Below are 22,453 nucleotides of genomic sequence, written 5' to 3'. Positions count from 1 at the left end.
TTTTTTTTTTTTTTTTTTTTCTTGGACTTGCTCACCTATTTGTTTTCAGAGATCCAGCGCGGGTAAATTTGGAGCCAGCCTTGGTGCCTATCATGTGCGCGCCACAGAGCCCAGGCCACACATTCTGCCACATCTGGTTTTTTTTTTTTCTTATAAAAGTCCCAACCCTGACCCCCGAGCACGAGCAGAGGGGATGAGTTGCACCTGGAGGAGGATGCTCTGCAGCACACAGCCTGTCAAGGCCACACAGGACCCTCCACCGCAGCTCTCTTGGTTGGGGGGGGCTTCGAGCTCTTTCATGTAATGAACTGCAAATCCAGAGTGGGGTAATCGCGCAGCTGACCCTTCGCATACCTGCCATGCGTCTAATCATGTAATGGGGATGGTGCACTGCATGCAGCTGTGCACGGTGCTCACCAGCTGGCAGCTCAGGGCCCATAGATGTGCTCTGATGCACTTCAGTAGGTTGCTGTAATTACAAAGACCCCCCCACACACTTCCCCCCTTCCCCCATGCTTTTTTGCTCTTCAGGTCATTTGAATAATGGTTGATGGTTATTTAAGGTGGTATCTCGCTGGGCTGCGACTAGTTGGCGGACGACATTCGTGAGAGGGGGTGTCCCCCGAATGTTTGGCGACTCTCACAGGGGTCTTAAGTTTCTCCTGTGAGGCCCACGGGCGCTCGGGCTTCTGAACATGTCGATAAAATGTGTGAGACGACTTCACTCTCCAAATGGTCACAAAGTCGTCCCGGGCGTCTTCAAACCGTCTCGGGGGGTCTCCAGAGCTGCATTTAGACAGCTGAGACAAATGTCCAGGTCTTCTGCTGTCCTACGAGTGTTTGGGTAATGGGTTCTCCTACGCCTGTGTCTTTCAACGAGGATGTCCTTTTGCTCTTTTTGCCCCCCCTCCTAAAGGATGAGCACCAGTCATGTCACCACATCCACTGCAGCACACTGCCTTCACGAACGCAGCTTTGGGGCTTTTACACCTTTTTTCTTGTCACCTTTTGGTTGAAAGCATCTCAGCAGAAAATCCATTTGCTGTGCTGACTCGCCTCCTCTCGTGGTAACTTTGCGTTCATGCATCTGTTTGGTTGGTTGGTTGGTTTGTGAATGCAGTAATCATGTTTGGTTTATGAGCCAGATTACACGTCAGCTTGCTATAAAATGACTGCTTTGTTCGTTGATCTCACACCTGGTAGTGCTCAGATTGTAACGATCAGCAAGAACCACTTGTGCTCATCAGAGCTGCTCAGTGTCAGAAAAACCTGCAATGTTATTGTTTAATATTGCAATGACGATACAAATTGCAATAAACCCACATTTTCCTCACTTTACCTTCTATTGTCTAAACCAGGTGTGGACATCAGGGCCAGTGAGTCCGTTGGATTCACCCAATATATTGTTGGCATGCAGAACATGTATGCATGGTACATGAAATATAATGGGCTGTTCTTTGTTGCAGTCCAAGGAGTCCTTTGCCGTATTGATATTGATGATAAGTTTTCAGTACGTTGTGCCGCCCCGGTACTCCTGATCTGTCTGCAGGGTTTAAGTCTCTGAGTTTAACTGGCTGTTTTGCCCAGTTTGAGTTTATACTGTGAAAAATGAATTTGCCCAAGTTCAGATCAATAATTTGTTATTACGGTGCTGCTGCTGCTGCTGGTGCTGGTACATGATCTGTATGCTGCTCAGAGAATCATGAGCTTTATGGTTCATCATCATCAGCAGCAGCAGCAGCAGCAGCAGTGTGGCGTTGCATCAGGGCCAAATGGCAAACATCTCTTCAATATTTTCTCTCCTTAAAAAAAGAAAACAACAACAAAAATCCTTCCTGACAGTGATAATTAGGCCCATCTTTATTCGGTTTATAAATAAATTCTGAACGGTTTTCCTATTTTCTCCCTCTGCTCTGCATCGGGATGTTGGAACGTAGCTGTGCTAATAGGTTTAGAATAGCTAATGATGGTGTCAGCACATTGCAGTGCATGGCTGCGCTGCAGGCAGGCAGACAGGCTTAAAAAAAAAAAAAAAAAGAAGCTGGTGTTTCTCAAAGCACAAAGGCCTAATGTGTGGTGCCTGTTGGATACAGTCATGCTGAACATCCAGCATGCACTGGCAGATAGTTTGCTTTTTATTTTTAATTTTTTTGCTGTATAGGTGATCTGGAATAAAAAATATTGGTTATTTTTAAATGTATAACCAAATACAACCTGGAAGCAAGCTGATGGTTCACTCCTCGTTAATCAACATGCTGGTTTTTGTTGCTGTTTTGGCGTGCTGACGTTTGAATGCTTTGCTGTTTGCTTTCCGACTGTCATTGCATTGATCTTGGCGTCGTACCCATGTGGGCGCGCGAAAATTAAACTGAACAAAAACAAAAAAATTTTACCCCTTCGGAGAAATGGAGCAAAGTCTTACACACTTGCATCCCGTTTTTATGGGTTCTGTGTTTGACCTCATGCTGGTGGCATGGCTCAAGGTATGACAGTGTGAGTCTAAATGATCTCAACTTGTATTGGGGGTTATTATTGGGGAGATAAGAGCTTTGTGCCTTTTTTGGTCACCACATATAGTGAATTTTCTGACATTTTAGGCCCTTAAACTGTGTTTGGGCATCTCATCTTAATCCAACATACGTTAAAATAACACTTGTGTTTTTTTCCAGCATAGATGTTTTTTACAGCTTTTCTGTCATTAGAACTCATCCTGACTGTGATGCAGCTACACCCCCCCAAAAAAATTGTTTTGCACTTTTGTCTGAATAGAGGTTTCCAACATAGGAAACATTTAAAAGTATCTGAAACAATGCAGCTAACGCCTTTAGCACAGATCGTCGTGTTCTCCTCACGATCAGTTGGTAATTTATTTTCCACCCATTATGGTTTTCTTCTACCACAATTGTGGGCTTGGATTTTAGTTTTGGTCAGTTCTGCAGTTTACCGTTTGCAAAAACTTGTTTTAAGCCTCAGCTGCTGTTCGCATCCACTCCAGCGTCAAAAGAGTCCTGTAAGCATGTCGACGTGCTGCACTGGCTCTAAGCCCCGCTGTGGCTGAAGCTGTGCAGAGCTGCTACCATTTCTTTATCCCTTTTGTTTGACTCAGCGTGCGTTTTTTTTCTTTTTCCTTTCCCCTGTAAATCCAGACTTTCTATCCGACGGCTTTGGCAGGGGGGGAAAAAATACAGCTATAAATTTATCTTTAGCGTTTTTTTAAAAGACGTAGCGCCGTTTCACGAGCACCTCGGTATGCACTGCTCATTACCTGTTCCTGTTCATCTTTGGTTGGGCTGAACGCTGCCCCCTTTTTTTGCCTTCTTCCTGTGTGAAGTCACTCGTTACGTAGTGAGGGTCTCGCAAGGAAAAAAAAAAAAAGTTATCTTTGCAGAATGAATTTTCCTGCAGTCAACCAAACATGTTTTGAATAACTCTGGAGCTGAAATCCTTTTCTGCAGGTCAGTTATCTTGTAGGAGGACCCCATGCTTATCCTTCAGCTTCCTTTCCTTCCTTTGAACTGATTAGTTTTAACGAACGGTCCGTAATGAGCAGAGCTGCACCTGTATTCAGCGATAGCTCTGCGAGCCTCCCTACTGGTGTTCTGCAGAGCACTGGCCTAGTTCATGCCCTCTTCAGTGTAATTTTAGCTGCGTGTGTCATCGTGTGTAGTCATTGTCTCTGTTTCCCATTCCTCCCCTCTGCGGTGTGTCTTTTGCTGAGGGAAATGACGGCTTGACGACTTCGAGGAGCTCAGGTCAGCAGCAGTTATCTCGGCCTTACAGTTGGTAATGTTCATGTAGGCTTTAAGGGGGTTTCTGTTCGTGGAAAGAGAAACCCATTTCAGCTGATTGTAATGCAGCAGTGTTCATTTGAGTGGCGTGCTGTGTTGCTCAACCTTTTTAGTGTTTAAACAGCAGCTGTGATTGGATGAGGAGTAGCTGTCCTGACACCTAGGCCCAGAAAGTTAAACTCAACGTGCAGCAAAAGCATTATTTTTCAGTAAAAAGTGTTTGAACCCTTCTTTATGTAGTGTTTTCATACATTGTGTAGCTCGCAGCACTGATAAGTGGTTTTTCAGGGCAGAGTACACATCTGACACTTGGATCTTACACATTAAGTAAATCCTAATGTGAATAGGAGCTGTGCAGTAAAAACAATATCTGTGAACGTTGTGATGACAGAACATGTGGCTTTATCTCAACCAATATTGTCAATTCAAGTTTTTCCTCAATACTGTGCAGCCCTAATGTGAGCTAACCTTGTTAAAGAAGTGAAAATATACGAGCAACATTTGGATTAGACCAGAGGTCCCCAAACCCTGGGCCGTGGACCGGTACTGGGCCGCAGAGAAAGAATAATTAACTTACAGTATTTCCGTTTTATTTATTTTTGGAGTCTGAGCGACATTTTATTTTGGAAAAACTGACCGGATTCTCTCCACTCCATCCGTCTATGACTCACTCTTGATGTGTGTCAAAACGCTTATCTAGGTCACGTGATCCGTTACTGCTAAAAACAAACCCTCGAGCAGCAAAATGAGTAAAAATCAAATGTCTCTGGAAGCCCTAGATGGGACCGTCTGGTTACTGAGAAACAGGCACAGGGCTCCCACTGATTCAGCGTTATGATGAGTTGTATTCTTTGTGCACTTTATATTTGTGGTGTCTCTTATTTTGAAGGGCATGTTTAAACATCGGGGGGAGGAGAGGCTGTTATTCATGTTGATAAAACAACACCAGGACGCAGCTAACAAAGCTGCGAGGACACGTTGGATTTACGTTTATTATGTTTTTAAAAATACCCCCGTTTTCATGTCGCTCATAGCATTTTATTTTGTTGTATTTATCCGCCACACCTTTAAAGGCTGGTCGGTGAAAATGCTGTCTGATAATGAACCGGTCCGTGGAGCTGAAAAGGTTGGGGACCGCTGGATTAGACAACATTAGGCAGGTGGAAGTCACTGATGATGGGATTGATGCCGAGGTTGCACTTTTCAGAAAGTGCTTTGTGCCACAAACAGAAATGATTTGTTTAACCTGACAGTATTTTATGACCCTTTATGCACCAAGGGTTGCTTTGACACAGAGGACAAGCTGATATATGGGAAGTCTCTGATAGGTTTTTGAGTTATTCAAAACGTTTCTCTTTCACGAGGTCTTTACAATTTTATAGACATGAATTTGTCACAGACGTTTAGTGTAAATGGCATCCTTGAGCACTGAGTGTAGCAGAGAACCCAGAATTATTCAGATGATGCCAATTAATGGGTTCAGTTATGACAGGTAGGGGGTTTAGACTTTTAGGAAAATAAATGGTGGGCCCCTCAGCTTTTTTGTGTTCAAATAAGAATAATTATAAAAGAAAAGCCAAGAGAAAAGTAAGATCAGCTGTTTATCCACTACACTAGATCATCTCGAAAGCATCTAACTGGGTCCAAATGTGTTTTTGCTGAAAAGGAACCCCAGGAAATACTCTTTGAGTCCATCTTCAACAACCCAAAAAAGTTAGAAAGAGCCATAAGTTGCTAACACGTCATCGTGTTGTTTAGAAAACAGAAGCATAGCTGTGGACAGGCCTTCAGGATACTTCGATGTCGGCCTCCTTCTCAGAACTACTTGAAATTAATTTCAAGTCAAATCTACCTTCAGGGTGGTAGCCACCAAATGAATTTTGATTCGGCTATTTTTAGTCTGAAAGCCGTGCAGGTATTAATGCGCTGTGTTTAAAGCCCATTTCCATGCTGGTGAATATATGAATACGGCCGCTAGATTTTCAGTGGAAACCTGCGGTAAATATTCTTCACCTTTAAGCAGCTCCGCGTGAGTCACTCGGCTCCGGCCTCGTGTCCGGAGGCTCCGCCGTGCAGCTCAGCTCCACCTGCTGAGGAACAAGAGAAGAGAATTACACTTTAGGGATTTTTAATCCAAATGTTGGGCTTTGTGTTTTCATGTGTGTGTCTGCGAGTGGGTTTGGAGAGGTCCTGACCCCCCCTCGTTTGTGCATTAAAGCAGCTCAGTATTACAGATATTGGCGGCTGGTGGTGGTGGTGGAGGAGATGATGGACGATGGAGGGAGAGAAGTGATGAAGTTTAAATTCTGACAGCACCAGAACAAAATGGAGGCTCACAGAAACTTCACGTGCATTTACCGCGGCTGGAAACGGCAGCATCTATGCCTCATTTTTATTCTGTGGTGCTCCAAGTAGAGCGGCACACAAAGGATTAATTTGAGTAATACGCTTTAATGTGTGTCTTGAAAATTACACTAAATATTCCCCATGTGCTGCTGTTGGGAAACACATCAGCCTGTAAACCCGCCGTAACCCGAGCGCCGCGTTTAGAAACCCCAAAAGTTGCCGTTTGTTCCTGCTGTGACCTTCTTTTATAACGTCTTCGTAGGGAGCGAAGAAGTTTTCAGAATAAAACCTAAATACAAAGAGTATTTCTCTTGTTTTTTTCGTAATTCATCATTTCCTAAATGATTCCAGGGAGCCTTTGGAAAACAGAGCGCCATGATTCACTAAACCACAAGCCAGTGAAGATGATTTCTTTCCTCATGTACGCTTCCGATCTTACTAACGGATCCACTTTGCCCGCCTCTGACAGAGCTGTGTATCTAAACAGAAACATAAAAGTAAATAGTATTGCCTTTTTATATATTAGGTTGTAGACCTTCAGATTTGAATTAAACAAGAATTGCTTTATTTAAAGATGTGGGCACGCTGCATTTATTCTTTTGACATTTCTGGAGATTTTAAAAGAAGTAATATTATCATATATTCACGCCACACATCTGACCCTAAGCTCTGATTACGTGCTGATGTGCAGAAACTGATAAAGACACTGTCGGCTTTGGTGTTTCGAATTGAACCCAGCGGAATAATTTTTCACTTAAAGCGACATTGACTCAGGGGAGGTTGTAGCAGTGAAACAAAAACACCAACAAAAGAAGCAATTTGTGTGCATATTTGCATTTTAGAAGGTATTTTGTTTGTAAATCCTTGCTGATTCAGTCAGTTTACATGTGACTTTACTTTCCACTGCCCTCTGGTGAACAAAGACTATAATGTCACGAGAATTACTCTCAGACAGGTTTTCCTTGGTGTTGTCTTTTAGTATCCTGCAGTCTCTGTTCAGACGGAATCACTGATGATTTCTGATGATTTCTTCGGTGGTTTTAATCATCGTCTTCCTGAGCTGTGCTGTTTTTTTGTTCCAAATCTGCACATTTTGTAGTGTCTCAGCTGCAGGTCCTATCCTCCTCTTATACTCTTCAGACACTCCAGGACGTACTTTCTCAGGTAAAACATCTGTTCTTTTTTTTCCCCCCTCCCTCCTCGTTTTTCTGGTTAACGACGGAGCCATTTTGTTCAGATCTATACAGCTCTTTGGCAAGCACACGTTCAGATCTCTCCAATTTTCTTCAAGCGCGTAACCTTTCTTTTAGGTTTTTCCCCAGTAAACGGTTGTGCGCACGTTTTCTGACGCATTGGCGAATTTGACTCCAGGTCAGTTGTGCCGGGTTTTGCAGAGACGGACAAATTCTGGCTGAATTTGGAGCTCGCCCCGTAATCCGTTTCCATTCGAATCAGATTTGAAATTACAGACACGTCAAGCAGTTCTGTCTGCAGCTCGGCTGGTTGGAGCGTAAACATTGAATGTTAAAAAAAAAGCATCAGTGACATGTATGTGACACTACCTACAGTGAATGTGTGCGGGATCAGATGGTACGATTCAAAGAAAGCAGGAAATGAATATTCAAGTGTTTGGGGCCTCTTTAAGTAAGTCTCAGGCGCTGCTGTCCCAGTTGGCTGTACGCTTGTTCATTTCAGTCGAAACAACCAGTTTGGCTCTTTGGAGTCTTCACTGATTAAAACATTTACAGACCTGTATGGTCAGATGATGGTTAGTGGTGAAGTAAACAATGTGAAATGTAACCTCTTACATAAACTATCTTCTTGAACTGTTGGACACTTCTAATATTTTACAGATTTCGCAAAATCCGACCCTTCCGAGTTTGTTTTACCCCGTTTCTGTGGCACGGCGGTGAAGACGGGCTCCTTTTTTTATTTTTTGAAGCTGTTTGTTTACACGTGACCCTTAAAGGTCATTTTTTTGCTGGATTAACGTCAGTCTCCATTCCACCTCCTGTCATTTCACACATCTCACAGGAGTGTAGGACAGCAAGAAGCTGTTGTATGAAAGTAACTTTCCAGTCGGGCCCGCCTTGTGCCATCTCCACGCCGTTTGATGATTCGGACAACTTCGCGTGTAGCAGTCCACCCTTCGGGTCCCCGTCTTGTGATGTAGGCAGTGTTCGACTTTGAGAACCCCTTCGGTACAGGAACATGAATGTGAGATGCATGTGGGAACAGAGAATCAGCTGACACCTGAGCTGTTGACGGTCTTTGCAGCTGGGAGGAATGAAAGATTGGGACTTGTCTTTAATGACCAACACGGGTGATTAGAAGTGATTCTGTTCATATCAGCATGCGTTAAACTAAAGAGGACTCCTGAAAACAGCCATCGATCTCTCTCCTTTCTGGCAGCAGCCCTGTTTGTGAAACCACACCACTGTGCGACGGGGTTTGTGCTCTTTTCCATCGTCACTTGCTCCCTTTCCCCCCCCCCTTCTCTTTTTGTTTTTCTCTCCCCAGCTCTCCTTCCCCTCCCCCCTTTCTGTTCCTCCTCTCTTCCTCTTTATTCTCCCTCCCTCCATGTTTCTGTTTTTTTTTTCCAGGCTTTCCATCATGCTTTACCCCTCCCCTGCCCTCTCTTTCCCTCCCTTTTTTCTTTCTGTCTTCATCTCTCGTTCTGCCCTTCTTGTCTTTCTCCGTCTCACACTCATGCCTCTCTCTCTCTCTCTCTTTCCCTCTTCTTTTATTTCCTGTCTCGCTCTTCGTCTTTCTCTCGCTCTCACTCCACATCCTCCCATCCCCCACTGCTGCCTCTCATTTTCTCTTCCTCTTTCTCTCTCTCACTCCTCCATTTTGCTCACTCTCTCTCACCCCCTCCCGTCCGGCTCTCTTTATCTCCTCCCCTCCCTCTCCCCCTTTCAATCCCTCTTTCATTTCATGCAATCATCTGTTCTCTCCCTCTTTCTTTCTGCTCGCTCCATTACGCCCCCATTTTGTCTATCATTTCTCCTCTTTTTTCCCCCCTCTTTTCCCCATCTCTTCTTCCGAACATTTGTGATACAAACTTTATTAAAAAGCTATTTTACATCAGAAAAAAACAACAACAAACCGAACGAGGGCTGACATAGTTAGTCCAAAATAAAAGCTGTGCTTTCCACACAAAGCTTATTTTCTTACTTAAAGCGTCCATTCAGTGAGCTGTTAGCCAGACAGCATCCATATTATTCCCATTAACCTAAATATATTAGTTTCTTCCTCTAACAGTGTGGCCCAAAGCTTGGAGTTTGTTTCATTGTGGTGTTTGCTTTTCATATATATTCAACAAGTGGCAAGCCTGCAGGGCTCATTTAAGTCAATGAACCAGGTGCCTGTATCACCTCCGCGCCTCACAATCACAAGCTCTTAGCTACCCTGTCAGCTTCCTTCCTTCAGTTTTTCACTGCATAGTATGACTCCTCGATACCATCCCAAATAGTTCACTCTAACCTGTTGTTTTTCCTTAGCTTTAGTGCTTTTTATGAGCTGGCCTTTCATGAATATTTTTGAGTTACAATGAAACTTGAAGTGAACTTTTCTTTGTGAAATTTGATGATTTGTGTTTCAGTTTGAGCTATTGTTAGGAAAAACAGATGAACCCGGCTCTACGGGCTTTTAGAACCAGATATTTTTCTTTACTTTGTGTTTCACGAGCACCAAAAGCTGCGTTCTCTTTAAAAGATGGATGCAGCCATTGGATTGGAAATATGAGGATAATTAAACGGTAAATTTCCTCTTCCCAAAGTCAACTTTCCTTGTGAGATGCTAAATACGATACAAGTTATGTTGTTAATGTCTCTGACCGAGTGGCGAAAAGACTCTTGATCGTCAATTGCAAATTACGAACAGCTTTAGCAAAAAAATTGGGATTGTGTCGTTGAAAACCTTTAGAAGTAAAGAAAAAGGAGCCGAAAGGATCGCTGCAGTTCGTAAAAAAACCCATCTGAAATCCAGGATCAGAAAGTCCAATCGGCAGAGCACACTTTGTGTCTGTTGTGTTTGTGTTTTAGGGCATAAAAATACAATTTTACCGTATTTTAACAAATTCTAGACTGTTTGGTTACACCCATTCAGTTTGTAACTGCATTGTTTTTGCGAACAACAATTTTTTCAGACTAACGTTAACCCACTTGGTCAGAAACCTAAAGATAGTTGAGTGAACCATTTTACCTGCCTATGAGCTGTGCTCTCACAGGATACCAAGGGCTGAACAGTGGATTATATCATTTAATCTGTGCAAAAAGCATTAGCAGTGGAACAAAACAAACCCTAAACCGTTTCTGTGTACCCGTTTGTTTCCAAGCAGAATGCTCACTCGAGTCCTTGTTACCGTTTTAAATTCAGACTCATTCTGCTTCCGGGTCCATCCAGGTTTTTCCAGGTCCTAAAAAGGCTATCAGAAAACCTGATTTCAGGTTGAAGTTGATCCAGTAATTTTTTGATAGACCAACAGCCTTTATTTCTGATGGTATTCACCGTTGATACTCCCAATTCCATGACTAGTGTTGGCTGCCATGTTGAATGTCGAAGCAGCGCCACATGAAGCAGGTGAATAATCTCTGTTTGGCCACGAGTCGTAACTGTTACATTAAGCGGTACCAGCCTTTAAGCTAGTTCAGCTTCAGCTGTGCTTCATATATAATCTTACACTCACATCACACTTGAATCTGTTCAGCCGCTCCACCACCCCAGCATCCACCTGTGGGCTCCAAGGTCGATGACACCTTCATCGCTCCGTGGCACGCTGTGCAGAATGGATCCCAGAGCGATTAAATCGGAGCTGCGACGCCAAACTCAGACAGCATTTTTATAGTAAAGATATTTAAACGTATGCACACAAGTTGTCTGTCTGAACTAGATCTATTCCCACTAAATGATGTGTCTGTTGTTGTTTTAAAAACACAACAACTTATCGTTCAGTGGATATCAGACAAGGTGGGGACTGGGGTTTACTCCAAGTAGCATTGTGTTTGTAAGCCCCGAATATCATCAAATGAGACGGATTGTTTAAAATCCACATCAGTGAAACAAGAACAAAATGGTGTGGATGGGCGCAGCGTGGAATATTGTTCAGTACTTGGACTCAAACCAGAAGCTGAAGCTTTGTTTGAGTTTCATTTGATTGCCGTCAAAATAAAAGCAGCAGAAAAAAGTCTCGTGTTAAACTGCAATGACACTGAGAGGAGATGTTAGAGTGGATAGAACAATTTTTTTTTCTTTAGGTACAAGAGAAAACATTTGTACGTTTCCTCAGACATGTTTTTTTTTTTTTTTTTTCAAACTTGTTGCACATCTTTTCAGAGGTAAAATAAAAATCACAACACTTTTCAATCAATGTGAACACACTGCTGGAGGCAGTTTGAGGTCTGATTTTTTTCCTCCTTTCCACAGAACCACATCTCCATACATCTGTAAACATCTGTTCCAGCACTATTCTCAGCCCCATTTTGGAGACAGTTTATCACCTCTAAGGATTGCTGCGTTTCTATTGTTATTTATTTATTTCTCTGCACCTCAACGTCTCATTGTTGCCAGAGGATTGACAAACAAGCTGCTAACCGTCAGCATTTGTGAACCCCCCCCCCCTGCAATGTTAACACGACTTCCAGGCAATTATTATTATTTTTTTAAACGTCAACTTCAACCACTGTTGCAGATGGCAATTGTTATTGTTTATTCAGCACATATAATGGGCTCCATAAAGACCATCTGGTGTTATCAAAACACCCGTAATGTTTGTACGTTAAACCGTAAACTTAATGTTTAATTTTTTTAAAAGTTGTCATCGGAGGTTTTTTTCGAACGCGGCTCCGTTGCAACACATGGGCCGGCGTTCACAAACACAGCTGGAGATGTTTGAATATTAAACAGCAGGAGGATCAGGAGCTCGTCTTCTGTTGCTGCTTTGATTTCACATCAGCGTTGGAGCCCTTAATGGTTCCCTCTTGAATTAAGCAGCTGAGACACTACACTGGTTCTGGATTATTAAACGTGTTGAGTCACAGCGACCCAGAAACTGTTTATTTTTATTTTATTTTTTTCTGTGGTTCGGCAAATCGTTGATTTCTTCTGGAGCACCAGGTTTATAAGATCAGACCTAGAACTTCTGAGGCTAATTTAATTTCAGGTTTATAAATATTTGTCCTTTGGATTAGACGCAGACTGATGATGAAATGCCATGTTGACGTCCAAAGAGAACGGGCGGACTGATTCAAGATGATAGAAAGGCAACAGGAGCTTAGATTACCGCTCATTCCAACCAACGTCTGCAGAATCTCTGAGCTCAACACGTCCAGCCTCGAAGCAGATGGGCTCCAGCAGCAGAAGACCTCACCGGGGGCCTCTCCTGTCAGCTAAGAAAAGGAAACTGAGCCAACATTTTGCACAGACTCACCAGTACTGGTCATGAAGAAATTGTAAAACTGATGGGTTCGTAGAAATATCCTTAGTACAGCACATCAAAAATATTATGTTAAATAGCCACTTGCCAATTAAGTTATGCGAATACTGCCGTTTTAAAATGGCGCAAAGTGGAAGTGTAGCTAAAGGGATTGTTCAGATGTTTTGAAGTGGGATTTTGTGGCGAGATTATGAGCAGTAAGTGTCTTCCCTGCAGTAGACGGCTTTCTGGTTGACCTCAGTTTGAAGGAACCGATTAGTTTGAACTTGAACTGAAAGCTAACAACTAGTCCAGAAACCCAAAAAGATTGTAGAGGTTCAAGCAAACATTTTTCATGTGGATTATTATTGGTAACAGACTGCAGACCTATGTAGTGTTCTGTATTCATATGAACGTTTGAGACCAGAGTCGATTTAGGACAGCAGAAAACAACTTCTGTCCCTGTTCAAACTAGCCATTCGCCCCTCAGTCTGGTCAGAATTCAAATTAATTTCAGACGATTCCCGCTCACAACTTTTTTCAGAGAACCACACTTCAGAAATCCGAGCAGTTTCTGAAATTCCGCTTAATTTGACAGAAAAACGACTTCAACCAATACCTGAGGTTGGACCGGGCCAGCAAATATAGTAGTTTAGTTACTAGTTCGATGCTACCTCTGTATAGTTGGTGACAACTTTCTGAATGCTGGTTTTTGTCCACTGGTGTCATCTCAGGTTGATCATTAGCTGGATGCGGTTGATCTTCTGGTCGTCCTCTCAGAGCTCCATGGCTTTCTGATGTCTCTATTAGCCTCCCATTTAGCTGTTGGTGCACCAATTAAGAGATGAAAGTTCTCCACAAAGGAAACCTTCAGGTTTTCTAATATGTCAATCAGCAGCAGACTTTTTGTGTGTGTGTGTGTGACCGAGACGAGGAGTGTTTGATGCAACATTAAGTGAAGGAATAAAAAAAGCTTTGATGTCTCATTTAAAGCTCTGATGTCTCATTTGACTCTTTTTTTTTTTTGTCCTTTTCTTCCCTCCATCCATCGTTCTTATTCTTTTACCGCATTCCTCTCCCATCCCCCCTCTCCGTCTCTTCTGCTCGTTCTGTCTCTCCCCTCCCCTCTCTTTTCCTTGAGTATTCTCTCCATCCACTCTCACCTCTCGACTCCCTGTCTGCCTGTCTCCCTTCTATTTGCTCTCCTCCTTGTCAGTCACCTTCCATCTCTCTCCTTCTCTCGCCTCTCTCCTCCTCTAACCCCCGTCACACACGTGGATTTGTATGTGTGTGAGTGTGTGTGTGTGTGCTCGAAACGGTCACGCAGCACTTTTATATTCTTTCAAACCTCACTTGATAAAGATGAAAGAGGAGACGTACAGGCGAAATTGGAAAAGAAAGGACCGAGGAAGAGAGGCAGGAAAAGGCAGGGACAAAGACTGACAGAGACGGAGGAGAGGAGTGTGTGAGTGAGGCAGGAGGCAGACGGGTGGATCTCTAATTTCAGACTGATATGATGTTGATTTTATGTTTGGTGTGTTGTGGCTTTCATTAAGGAAGCGTCTGCGTCAGTCATGTATGAGCTGTGTTTGTTTTCAAACCTGCTGGCCACACGCTGGTTTGTTTTTTTCTGCTGCGTGTTGGTGCTGGTGTGACCAGAGTCACTACCAAAACTGATCAGAGGGAGGAGGAGGAGGAGGAAGAGGGGGGACGCGTTAGTCCCTCCTCCCCCTTCATCCCTCACATATAAGTCGAAGGCGAACGAAAGCCCGTTGCCACTCAACACTCACGCTGAAGAATGAGATCCTTGAAGCACCTGAAACCTCACGGCAGGAGGAGCGTGGTGAGTTTACGGCTGTAGTTCACTCAGGTGACGGGCAGGGAACTGCTTCAGAGATGCTGTGATTTTATTTATTATTTTTTTTCTGCAGATTGCCTGTTTGTAAAGTTGCCATTAGTGGATTTTTTATTTGTCCCAAATCAGGATTTGGCTCTGGCACTCACTCACCATCATCATCACCATCATCATCATCATCATCTCCATCTTAAACTGTTGTTATTGCTCTGTTTTTCTCCTGTTTGTATCACTTCGTTTTTCATTTAGCCATGCTTTCATTTTGATTATTTTTTTCTTTCTGTCTCCAGGTTGCTCACTGCCTCTCCCTTTTCTCTTCCTTTCAATCTGTTTTTTTTTTCTTCCTCTCTTTTGGCTGCTGCCTCACACTCAGCCACTCTCCTTCCTTCCTTTTTCTAATATCTGTCTATCTCTCAAATGTCCTCCCTCCTCGCCATCCCCCCTTATTTATCCCATCTCTCCTTCACTCCCTCTCTACCTTTTTAGTTTTCCTTTTTTTTCCCCAGCCCTTCCCTCCACTGGTCTCTTTCTTGCTGTAAGCTTTTCCTACCTCTTTGCTTTTTTTTTTTTTTCCTCCCTTTCTTCCATTTTCTTTGCTCTCTTCTGTTTTGGTCTCCTCCCCTGCTTTTCCATTCTGTTCTTCTTCTTTTTTTTCCTGTTTCTTAATCTTGTCTTGCACTTCAGTGTGCGTGGAGATCAGTAGGCCATCTAATCCCTCTCTGCACTCACACAATCCATACATGGTTAGCACGCTGGATTAGGATGCTTTATTTTACAGTTCCTGCATCTCGGTCATCGGATCTCCAGGTTTGCTTCAGGACAGATTTCATTCTGTCTTCATGCATTAGAAAACTAGATTTGTGTATGGGTTCGTCTCTGGAATGGGAAACGTCTGTTTTCGGTGTCTTTTTACAGTGGTGAAATAAAGAAGTCTCTTGTTTTTTCCTCTTTACAGCAGGAAACAAAACCGCTGATTAGATGATAAGGCTCAGCTTTTCTCAGCTCATTCTTAACGCAGAATGCTTTCTGAAGGATTGTACACTGCAGTTTGCCAAATAAAAATAAGACTATTCTTTACCCTAATAGTCATATACGGGCATATTTATATGCCCTGTTTAATAAAACACTCTCAACTTTAAGCATCTTTTGTTTCCTCAACTTAGACAAAACAACGAGGGAGACATTATTCAGAATTTTTCTTGTAAGTAACATTTGGGTTGTATAATACAGTATATGGAAAAGTTATCATCATTGCTGTATCAGTGTGTGCAACGTCAATATGGCAAAGGATTGCTTGAACTGTTACAAACTGTAGACTATTATATTCAAAGTGCTATGCATTTGTTTTGCTTGTCAGTAATCTGTTTGACCAATCCAATAGACTCTGATAATGCCCAAACTGTTTCAGATGATATAGTAGCCAAGATACTAAAGCTCACAGTTTTAGAAAAAGTGTTTTGATGGCAGAGCAGAGCCCTCACAATAAACTATAATTTCTGCTGATAAATACCTATAAAGTTTAAGCTGATCTCTTGACCGTCTGCACTTGTATGTTCTTTTCTATTCCAGGAGGAGGCGAGCCGGCGCCTGGGTAGATGTGAGCCCAAGGTAATGGCCAGGCTGGTGGACATAAGCACACAGACAGATCCCGTCGTCGTGCTGTCCTTGGCCCAGGCCGCCGTGCTAGGTCTCATCTCCCAGAATGAAGTGTTTGGCGCTACCATAGCGCCCAACGGATTCTACACCGGTGAGCCCAAAGAGTCCCCTGCACCCCCAGTAGACGGCGTCGATTACGAGTACGCAGACCAACTTATCGGAGCTAACGGAGATTACCTCGGAGACAACTTGGGAGAAGACGGACAGATGCAACCCAGCTGCAGTCAGAGGAGGTGGCAGCAGGGGCCACCGCAACATGCGGACGGGAAAATGGTCATTTCCGACCGCCACGGCCTCCAGGGCCCTGACGTGACCCCTTCCCACGTGAAAGGGGAAGTTGTGACCTCTGGAATGCCCTCTTGTGTCCACATGCTGAACAATATGGCTCCCAGAGGTGGCTTGGTTCAGGTAGACCCGGCCTCTCTCCGAGTCCCAAACAAGAACTGTGTGGAGTGTGAGCGCGAAGCAACCAGCCAGCAGCCGCCTAACACTCATGGACATCCTCCTCCGGCCCAGGCGGCCCACAGGGGAGCAGAGCAGGGCCACAGAGGGCTGCAGGCCCAGCGCCCCATGGGGGCCCACGGTAGAGGTGGGAGAGAGGACGAAGAGGAGGTAGGACACCAGGAGAATGCTATGATGAAGCCCACACAGCAGGAAGAAGCTATCAGCAGCTACTTCCAGACCAGTGAGGTGGGCAGCTATGATTCTTCAGAAATGGGCATGGGCGGTGAATACGAAGATGGCAGCCAGAGCATGATGTGGACAGACGGGAGTGGCGGAGCACAGCACCAGCAGCCCCCACACCCTCAGCCCCCTCGTCGACATGGCGGCCGCAGAGTAGACCGGCTCGATATCAACATCCAGATTGATGAATCTTACTGTGTAGACGTGGGAGACGGGCTGAAGCGCTGGAAGTGTCGCATGTGTGACAAGTCGTACACTTCCAAGTACAACCTGGTCACACACATCCTGGGCCACAACGGGATCAAGCCGCACGCCTGTCCACACTGCGGGAAGCTCTTCAAACAGCCCAGCCACCTCCAAACCCACCTGCTGACCCACCAGGGGACGCGGCCCCACAAGTGCACCGTCTGCAAGAAGGGCTTCACGCAGACCAGCCACCTGAAGCGCCACATGCTGCAGCACACCGACGTCAAGCCCTACAGCTGCCGCTTCTGCCGCCGCGGCTTCGCCTACCCGAGCGAGCTGCGAGCGCACGAGGTGAAGCACGAGCGGGGGCGCTGCCACGTCTGCTCGCAGTGCGGCATGGAGTTCCCCACCTACGCCCACCTGAAGCGGCACCAGACCAGCCACCAAGGGCCGCACACCTTCCAGTGCACTGAGTGCAACAAGTCCTTCGCGTATCGTAGCCAGCTGCAGAACCACCTCCTGAAGCACCAGAGCCCGAGGCCTTACACCTGCTCCCAGTGCGGCCTGGAGTTTGTGCAGCTCCACCACCTGCGTCAGCACTCACTAACTCATAAGGTACTACTGTCTCAGACTCCTCCACCACCATCCGTACATCCTGACTACTCTGTACTCTACTGTAGCTAGGTCTTGAACCAACCCTCTTGCTTTTAGAGTTTGCTTCAAATAAGCAATTGTTTTCCAGAATTTCTGATGATTATTCAGTCAGTGTTGTGTCTATATGTAACAGTCAACTTAAAGAGAATAAATTAAAAGTATCTCTCTCTGTTTTAGTGCTAGCAGCCTTTCACAGAGATGGTCTTTTTTAGCAGCACTTTTGAAAATAAATGTCATATAACAGTTTGAAGATATAAACATTTTAGAACCAACAAAGAGCTGTTTTTTTTAATGCAGTTTTGGAAATCACCTTATTGGTGGAAAAACTTTTATTTAATGCCAGCTAAACTTATATTTTGGCATTTGTCTAATGCAAGTCGAGGTTTGGAAGGAAATGAAGTGTCACAAGTTGCTTGGAGCAGTATTTCTTAAGGTACAATTTAGGGCTCTTTATTAAGTTATGTGTTCTGTGTCAAGTAGTAAACAAAAAACAACCCCCTGAAAACAAAAATCAGGGGATTGGGACTGAAAATGAGTAGAAAAATAAACCTATTAAAGTAAGAGTTATGTCTGCGGTATGTTGTAGGGAAAACTATCTTTTGAGAATTTAAGCAATAAGCCCTTCTCTAATATAGACCCATCAATACTTTAAAAGTAGTAGTTTTTAGCAACAACAAGCAAAACAATCTTTAGTTTTTTTAGTTTTTTCTGAGTGCAGTGTTAACAGGTCTGGATGAGGAATGTGATTTTTGCTCGCCGTCACACTGAGGATAGTTAATTACCCCATCACTATTCAGCACAGTGAGCTCCATTATCCTGAGGACATCAAGAAAATTAAGTTTCTGCCTTTGAAAGTGGTTTGTGCTTATTAGGAATTCAGACCTGTTCATAGCTTCACAGGTAAAATGAGTTCCTGTACTAAAAAAAAAGAAGAAAATTAGTAGTCTTGTTTTATTTTCTATCATGGCATCTCCCTCTGCCAAAAGGACCTTGCAATTTTAAGAGAAAAACAGTTGGGGAAAAAAAACAAAATCAAGAATAGATTTGTGTCTTAAATGTTTTTTGTTTGGTTTCTTTTGCAAATAATTCGATCAGCTCGACAAGCGTCTTTGTGCACTTCGTATCAAACTCCTCACATGTCTAAAATGTCTGGGATCACCGTTTCTCTGCCTGTTTTAAACTCATTTACACACGTAGGAAAGACGTGCATAAAAACCAGAGTGCTGCCTTTTCCTTTAAAATGATTCCTCTTGTCAGCAACATAATTCTGATTGAATTGTGCAGATGGGTGGAGGGGGTAGATGTCATTCCGAAGGGCTAACGTTAAAACTGGAGGAGATGCTGAGATTAGTTCTTGTTGTTGTTTTTGTGCCCGTTGTCTGTGGACTGCTCCCCCTGGTGGGCAGCCTGTTTGCTCCGGAGAAGGAGGCTGAATGGACCCTCTTCTCTTTCAGCCCCGATGTTTTTTTTGTCTGCCGCCACTGACTACAGAGAGAAGAGGAAGAAGCAGCAGCACATTCACTTAGACCGACCTTTACAGTCAGTTAAAGTTGCCCAGATCCACCAAATGTGTTTCAAGACATCACAACTCATTAGGTGTTGTATTTAAAAACTATTGTTTGCTACAATGCAAAATTAAAGATCTATTATCAATTGTTGGCATTTTATTGGTATTTTTACATTAGGGCAAAGAAAAAACAAATACATTTATACACTAAACTATACAAGCCTATGAGAGTCCTGACTATATTTGTGGAAATGTAGAAATCTAAGTATCCTGCTTTGAAAAAAGGAGTCATATACTATTTTATATATATATATATATATATATATATATATATATATATATATTATATTATAAATTATTAGAGTAAAATCTATTCCAGTTTCTTGGGGTTTTAATTGTGACTTCCCAGCTTTAGAAGGGCTTCACCTCCCAGGCAGGACGACTCGAAGCAGTCTTCTTTTTGGCCCGTTTGTTTGGCGCAATCCTTGTCGTTTGGCGTGAGCAAACGAAAACAGAAGTGAGTGACAAAAGTTGCCTTTCCTCCACCGTGCTCCACGTTTAGCCATGTTTCTATGTAGGGTGGGGTGGGGGGTGGAGGCGCAGCAACAAGGTGGTGGATCAGACGTGTGAGACACTCGAAGTACTCGTTTCAAAAAAAAAAAAAAAAAAAAGAAGCATTTTCTGGAGTATCAGGGATCTACTAGGTTTATTCTAACTGTCATGCACAGAATATTGAGCATCGGAAGTGTGTGTTTTAGAAAGCGGTATCTGGTGCAGCTTGTTTACATGCCCCCAGAGCAACTAGAAAGCAGAATATGACTTATTCTATTCATTTCCTCCATGAGTTGGAGGAGTACCATTTATTTTTCACTTTAAATACACGACTTAAGCAACCAATCCGTTTTTGTCGGCCCGTCTAAAAGACCCACGTCTTCTGTTTGCGTCCTGCAGGGGATGAAGGGCCACAAGTGTGAGGTGTGCTCCCGGGAGTTCACCCTGTCGGCCAACCTCAAGAGGCACATGCTCATCCACAACAGCGTCAGGCCCTTCCAGTGTCACGTCTGCTTCAAGAGCTTCATCCAGAAGCAGACCCTCAAGACGCACATGATCGTCCACCTGCCCGTGAAGCCCTTCAAATGCAAGGTGAGCGCCTCGGCAGAGAAGGGCGGGGCTTTCCGATTAGCGGGCGAGGAGAACACGCTTCCCGGGAAGCAGCTTACAGGAACGCAAGAGGCGAGCATTGTCAGGGAGGAGTCCCGAAAACCATCTTGGGTTCTCTTAAACTATGACATGTACGTGTGTCGTTAATGCCTACTGTTTTTTTTTTTGTTTGTTTGTTTGTTTGTTTTTTTGGTGGGGTTAGGTGTGTGGGAAGTCTTTCAACAGAATGTACAACCTGCTGGGCCACATGCACCTCCATGCTGGCAATAAGCCCTTCAAGTGTCCTTACTGCACCAGTAAGTTCAACCTGAAGGGGAACCTCAGCAGACACATGAAGGTCAAACATGGAATGGACGTCTCACCTGAAGGACAAGGTGAGGGCGCAGTTTTCTGCTTTTTCTTTTTATTTCATTTTCAGTAATTAAAGTGTTCCTAAATGTGCTTTCGATGCCTGCTCTTTGGTTAATGATGCTTGTTGGTTTATTGTACAGACAGCTGTTGATATTGGCGAAGAAATGCATGTTTCACTGCATGTTTTCAGGGAAAATGTAAGATTTTCCTTATCAGCCTGTGCAAAGCAGTTCTAAATGAACGCATGACTTCGTACAAGACATGTTTGTCTCGCTAATTTGATTAAATTTGCAAAAGCAGCTCACTTTTCAAATCAAACTAATTTGCCAAAGATTTATACTGAAGCAAAAAAAAAAAAAGAGTCATGCTGTTTATAAAGATCTCATCGTTGACTTTAACGTGTTAGACTCAAGACATAAAAAAGATCCTATTAAATCAAAACATTTTTTTTTTTTTTTTAATTTTGCAGAAGTTCTTCCTGAAATGGAGAGCCAGGGGGAGTACGAAAGCCAGAACTTCGGCTTTACGTCACCAGACACTATGGACAACAGTGGCTCCCAAAACCTCACCAAACTCACCACAGCAAACATGGAGGACATGGAGGAGTATTATAATTTCGGGAAGGATACGAGCAGCTACACTACACCATGAGTGCTCATGGACCCCAGACGATATCAGACAGGATGCTAATTTTCTTTCTTTGAAGGCTTTCGAGAAATGACGAGAGTTGCTTTGGAGGCCTTTTTGGGAGACGGTGGAGGGGGAAAAAATGGTTGTCTTTTAGTTTTGGCCTCCTTCCAGAGGGGCCTGGATCTGACGGGACGAGGATGTGGGTGGGTTGGGGGGAGGGATGGGGTGTTGGGGCTGGGGGCGCCCAGGAAGGACGAGCGCTCCAGAGGGGACGTTTCAACTCCTGTTGCGTTTCGCAGAGACGCTGAAAGTGTGGCTTGATGCTCCTTTTCCAGAACAACAGGACTTACTGACTCAAAGACTCGCAGATGGACGGTCACATCTGTATGTTGTGTGTATGTATCAGTTACTCGGAGGAGGAAGAAAAAAAAAACAAGATACGGAGCCATCGGTTACATTTGATGTGATAGAAAATCATCCTCTGCCATCTTTGTTCATTCACAGCCAATCACACCCTTATGTTTTTGACTGAACGTGCCAGCTAGAACCTTTTTTTTTTCTCTCTCTCTCTTGCAGTTAAGCTTTCACGGTGTTGGCTCACTGTAAATTGATCAAAATTCCCAACATTTCCAGGTTTGAATGCTCTCAGTTCCTAATTGTGACGACCAGTTTCTGCATCCATTTCACGTCTAGGCAAGTTCCGATGCCTTTTATTTTTGATTTTTTTCCTGTTTTGCACAAGATACTCACATTTGGTTTCACTAGCATGGCACTTTCTCGCAAACTTTCTACGTTCCGATGCCGGCTAACACCTCCAAACATGGCCGCTGGCATGTAAAGCCCTTTACACTGTACAAATGATTCTGCGACACGCAGTGTGTTTTGTTCACCGTTTTTTAATTTCACATGGCTTAGCTTTACATTAATACTCTATCCCGTGTAGTGACTATATCGCTCTAGTTTTTAAATTACTGAGTGAAACAATACAAAGCACTTTTTTTCTTTTTTTTTTTTATCGAAACTGTTTTCTTTTCCTGCGAAGCCGACTTGGGGTACGAGTGAAATAATTTGCCTCGAAGAAAAGAGCCAGGGAGAAGAGATTGTAGAATCTTAAAACCCCATTAATGGCAATATTATTAAAGTATATTACTAAACAACAGATTTGCTCTGTGGTTATGTTTTGGTTTGGGTTTAAGCACCTCTGACTCCCCCCTCAGTAT

The 22,453-nt window shown here is 43.7% G+C and overlaps 1 protein-coding gene and 1 long non-coding RNA gene across 2 annotated transcripts in view; one reads left to right on the top strand and one right to left on the bottom strand.

The window, feature by feature from the left end:
* Positions 1-218, bottom strand: part of LOC112450581 — an 8,591-nt gene extending 8,373 nt beyond the window's left edge. The window contains exon 1 of the long non-coding RNA XR_003039243.2: positions 36-218. This is a non-coding gene — a long non-coding RNA (uncharacterized LOC112450581). The remainder of the gene's footprint in view (positions 1-35) is intronic.
* Positions 219-12,157: 11,939 nt separating this feature from the next.
* Positions 12,158-21,435, top strand: znf710b (zinc finger protein 710b). Its single transcript, XM_017418807.3, has 5 exons — positions 12,158-14,392; positions 15,974-17,545; positions 20,043-20,234; positions 20,455-20,626; positions 21,073-21,435. Exons 1-5 carry the CDS (start codon positions 14,348-14,350, stop codon positions 21,252-21,254), a joined length of 2,163 nt encoding a protein of 720 aa, XP_017274296.1. The 5' UTR covers positions 12,158-14,347; the 3' UTR covers positions 21,255-21,435.
* The last annotated feature ends 1,018 nt before the right edge of the window (positions 21,436-22,453 follow it).

Source organism: Kryptolebias marmoratus, linkage group LG15, assembly GCF_001649575.2.
Source record: "Kryptolebias marmoratus isolate JLee-2015 linkage group LG15, ASM164957v2, whole genome shotgun sequence".
NCBI classification, from domain to species: Eukaryota; Metazoa; Chordata; class Actinopteri; order Cyprinodontiformes; family Rivulidae; genus Kryptolebias; species Kryptolebias marmoratus.
This window is presented reverse-complemented; position numbering and strand designations above follow the sequence as displayed.

Excerpts from the sequence above, each read along its gene's own strand:
- znf710b (XM_017418807.3), top strand. The coding sequence starts at position 14,348 with ATGAGATCCTTGAAGCACCTGAAACCTCACGGCAGGAGGAGCGTG. Across the intron at positions 20,235-20,454 it reads TGAAGCCCTTCAAATGCAAG|GTGTGTGGGAAGTCTTTCAA; the intron begins GTGAGCGCCTCG and ends TGGTGGGGTTAG. Across the intron at positions 20,627-21,072 it reads CGTCTCACCTGAAGGACAAG|AAGTTCTTCCTGAAATGGAG; the intron begins GTGAGGGCGCAG and ends TTAATTTTGCAG.